Consider the following 4,374-nt stretch of genomic DNA (forward strand, 5'->3'; position numbering starts at 1 on the left):
CCGGAGGATTTCCGGAGCAGCAGCAGATAGAGGTTTCCGTTACAGATTATCAGCAGCTACTCGTACGAGGTGAGTTACCTTCCAGTAGGGGTGGGTATAACGCTACAATTTCGGCCCACCAAAGAGGAGTATTTAGAAGATGATTGTCTTTGTGATAATTATCTTGGTCTGGTTACGTGCTTTGGTCATGAGTTTTATCTGAATGATATGTTATGTGTTTATAGGGATTAGTTCCCTGACAGCGGTCCTTAGGACCGAAGGGTAGGTCAGTACCTGGATATGCCTGACTCTATGTTTATATCTTGTTATGGTATGCTAGTGGTAGGGGGTGGAATAGTCCCCAGTTACCGGTTGAAAGATACCGATGACAGTTACTGGTTGAAAGATACCGATGATGATTACCGGTTGAAAGATACCGATGATTATTATCGGTTGAAAGATACCGACAACGGTTACTGGTTGAAAGATACCAATGGAAGTTACCGGTTGAAAGATAACAATGATATTGTATGGTACGTGGTATGATGGGGAAACTCACCAAGCTTTGTGCTTACGGTTTCGGGTTTGGTTTCAGGTACCTCTTCATCTAAGGGGAAAGAGCCAACGACATAGCATCGCATCACACACACACACATGATTCCGCATCAGACTTTCTGGGATTGTACTCTGATTTTCCTTATTTTTGATGTCATGGTTTAGGACACAACATTATGATTTTGTAATGTATTGTTTTATTGACAGTGTTATGGTAAAATGTTTTAGAAATTATTAATTTAAAAATGAAATTTTCAGGCTTGAATTTTGGGACGTTACATATGATTAGGTTTATTATGGCGTTTTGTTCGAATATATTCTTTATTTTTTTTTCTTTTTACATTTTTTTTGATGTTTTGTTTGAATATTTTCTTCTAATTTGTTTGGCATTTGTTTCAAATGCATTTATTAACTTTTCTAGATATTCTGTTGAAATAATTTCTTCTAATTTTTTTTGATGTTTTGTTCGATTACATTTTTAACGTTTCTTTTACGTTTTGTTTTTTTATATTTGTTAAAGATTTCATGGTTGCTATAGTCATAATTCATAACTTAATTCAGTTACAATCATGTTTTTTTTGTTCTTTTTAAATTATTATTTTTAATTCAATCATTTAACTATATAACACATATAAGGTTGTATAATTGTTATTTTTGTAAAACTTTTTATAAACATTTGGTGTAAAAAAATGTAAAAATGTTATTTAAACGCGAATATGATTAATATAGATAGGTTAATCAGAATCCAAAACGGATGTCAAGTTATACATAGACTAATCAGAATTCGTATAACTCGAAAACGAACAAAATGTCTAAAAGAAACAAATAACTCAAAAACACTAAAGTTAAGTCCAATGTGAAATGAAATGGTCGCTCTCACAAGTTTGCGAGACAGTATTAGGTTAGCATATGTGTAGTTAATCTATATTAATCATATTCACATTAACAAAACTACATAAACGGTCCCTATGACAGGGACATATTATATAAATGATCCATATGGTAGAGAGAACACATACCATTTCGCATGAGATGTAACTTAGCCAAAAAAAATTGTTTTTGTAATATTTTAGAACCATGAGGACTGTCTATGCAAATAAATTCGTTATAAGTATACAATTGATCGATTTTGTCAACCACAAGGACCAGTTATATAATTTTGTCTTAAAAAATAAGTTAAAAGAATTTAGGATTTGAGTCTCAAAAGTCTCCACAACTACGGTGTGAAAATTTTAAATCAATTTCCGATCGAGCTTTCTGCTGGACACTTTTGCTATCCTAACGAGTCTGCTGTGCACCCGATTTCCATATATGATGCAAATAGAATATATATAATATGAAGTTGAGAATGATATGCATCGGTAGTTACCGGAAAATAACATTTTTCTTCATGAATAAGGTCATGTTGTAATTTAATTTTATAAAATGAGCCAATTAACATAAGGAGACAACAAAATCTTAATCATTCGGGTAAGGCTGGAAAAGATAATAAACTTTCACAAGAAAGCAAAGAACACAGCACCAATTGACACTTTTTCATCAAACTTTTGAAAAGATTCAATCTTTCTCACAAATGTAAATTGGGTCTTCAATCATCCAACAAAATGATTGGAAAAAAAAAATAGAATGTAAAGAAATTCAAATAAAATATCATAATTTCTACTCAATATTTAATGTGCATCTTCAAGAACTGTTCACTGCCATGCTTAAGTTGCTAACTTCAATCTTTAAAACAAACACACACACACATTATATTTTAGAATTCCCACTTCCAAGAGTGAGTTCAAGATCATCCACTCCAACATCATGAATCCTCTCGCCTTCCCATGCCTTCACTCCTCCATTCTCAAACTCGAATTCCATCCCTTTACCTTTCTCCGAGCTCGCATCCATGGCGGCAGTGGCTCTAGCCACCGGTTTCACCAAGTTATAAGTCGGGGAGTTGGGGTTTGTCATCACCATCGGTTCATAGTTCTTGAATCGCAACCATTGGCATGAATCAATGGTGGAGCAATCAGATTCATCACACTCCGGGATAGTTGCAGGTGTGAAGCGGTGGGATCTGGTAGGGCTTGTAGGCGCAGACGACGCAAAAAATGGCAAATTGAATGAGGAAATCGATTGTTTTGTGAACGATTCCCAGTTGAGATTGTTGGGTTTAGGAAACTTTGAAGTTGGAGATGAGAGAGGTGGAGTTACAGGGGCACTGTTGGAGATCCGGAGAGGTGGGAGAGAAGATGGAATGGTGTTTCGAAGAAATGCAAATGGGTTACTTGATGGACTTGGGAACGATGAAGATGATGGGCTGCATTGATATGAAGGGATCGGACTCGGAAACGATGAAGACGGCGGACTTGGTTTCTGGGAAGAACACGGCGTCGTAGTGGTGGATGTGCCGCCGGTTTCAATGGAAGGTAGTGGTGGCTTCGAACCCTGTTTCAAATCAAGAATCAAAACTCGTAAAAATGATGATAATGTACAGATCTACAGCTTATAAACCTCAAAATCTATTTCCATAATTCTAGATGAAGCTTTTCAATTCATGAAAACCCATCAAATTTCCCAAATCAAAACACACGAAATCTCAATTACTTGATCGGAGTAACAAACCGCAAACCGCAAACCGCTAGATCTAGCTACTGACGATGAATGAAGAACAACAGAGATGAATCGATCGAATTGGGGACGAGGGTTTTACTTAATCCGGGTTAATTTTAAACATAATTCAGTAGAATTAACAAAAAACAAGATTATGATTTATACCTTACGAAAGGTGGTGCCATCAGGAAGAACAACCCAACCAGCTTCTTGACAAAGTGCTTTCAAAACCTCATTGTTATCACAATGTTTAGGCAAATTGTAGTTCCCCTGTGCTCTCAACCCATTATATATATTCGCCGCAATCGCTCTCCGCCGTCGCTCCCTCCTCCGATTATTCTCTTTCTCTCTCCACGACGGCTTCCTCCTCCCTCCTCCTTCCCCCGCTGCCGTCAACGACGATGATCCCCCTTCCTGCATCATTTCGCTCACTCCCTATCTCTGTAAAAGAAAAAAAAACACCTAGCCCAGATAAAAACTCTCTCTCTATCTCTTTCTCTCAGGTCTTATATATATGTGAGTGTGTGTTTGTGGGCATGAAGGGGAGAATTACGTTGCTGTGTGTGTGTGTGTAATTCACACAGTGATGAGTGATCACAAGAAATTTGCTTCTCCCCAACTCTGTGTCTCGAAGTATCTCTGTGTTACTTTGTTTCTATGTGTGTGAATTGTTGGGTTCGTGTTCTTGAGGGTGTGTGTGTGTGTGTGTGTTTGACGTAAAAGTGGTGAAATGGAGAAGAGGGGCAAGACTCATGTGTGGAGGAACCAGGAGGAGTAGCATGTGTTTGCAATCATTTTAAACAAGGCTGGCCTTTGGATGTGTCTTAGATGGAGATGGATGATAATCAATGTGTTAACTCTTCTTGCTATCATTATTTCTCATTTGTGTGTTTTCATGTGTCATTGTTAATTTGATAATTAGAATTAAATAATTATATTTTATCAGTAATGTCCGACTAAGGTAGAGCATTCTAAAAATAGTAGTTTATTGGGGAGTTTTTTTGTCGAATAGGTTTATTATGAGAGTTTTATTTTATTTCATAACTTATTTAATTTTTTGTAAATTATAACTTATGATATTAAAGTAATTTTTTGCACAATTCTAAAAATTATAGATGGATATTGAATAATCTAACCATCTTGTATTGGTTTTTTTTTTTTTTTTAAACTAACCATTTTTTTTTGTCTTTTTGAGAAAGTAATGTCTAAACTAGATGGATCATGATAAATTACATAACCCAT

At 35.9% G+C, this 4,374-nt stretch overlaps 1 protein-coding gene across 2 annotated transcripts; it reads right to left on the minus strand.

Moving 5' to 3' along the window:
- Positions 1–2,163: 2,163 nt before the first annotated feature.
- Positions 2,164–3,938, minus strand: LOC111913812 (protein BRASSINAZOLE-RESISTANT 1). 2 transcript variants are annotated; one of them, XM_042901323.2, is made up of 3 exons: positions 3,686–3,938; positions 3,298–3,573; positions 2,164–2,967 (listed from the first exon to the last, which is right to left on the minus strand). In XM_042901323.2, exons 2-3 carry the CDS (start codon positions 3,553–3,555, stop codon positions 2,284–2,286), a joined length of 942 nt encoding a protein of 313 aa, XP_042757257.1. In that variant the 5' UTR covers positions 3,556–3,573; positions 3,686–3,938; the 3' UTR covers positions 2,164–2,283. The 2 variants fall into 2 exon arrangements, with proteins under 2 accessions (XP_042757257.1, XP_023765295.1); XM_023909527.3 differs by having other exon boundaries at positions 3,298–3,936.
- Between the last annotated feature and the right edge of the window lie 436 nt (positions 3,939–4,374).

The sequence above is a fragment of the Lactuca sativa genome, chromosome 4 (assembly GCF_002870075.4).
Source record: "Lactuca sativa cultivar Salinas chromosome 4, Lsat_Salinas_v11, whole genome shotgun sequence".
NCBI lineage: Eukaryota > Viridiplantae > Streptophyta > Magnoliopsida > Asterales > Asteraceae > Lactuca > Lactuca sativa.

What these genes read in the sequence shown, in the direction of transcription:
- LOC111913812 (XM_042901323.2), bottom strand. Translation starts at nt 3,555, where the DNA reads ATGATGCAGGAAGGGGGATCATCGTCGTTGACGGCAGCGGGGGAAGGA. An exon ending in ATGGCACCACCTTTCGTAAG is followed by an intron (nt 2,968 to 3,297) that starts GTATAAATCATA and finishes GATTTGAAACAG; the next exon opens with GGTTCGAAGCCACCACTACC.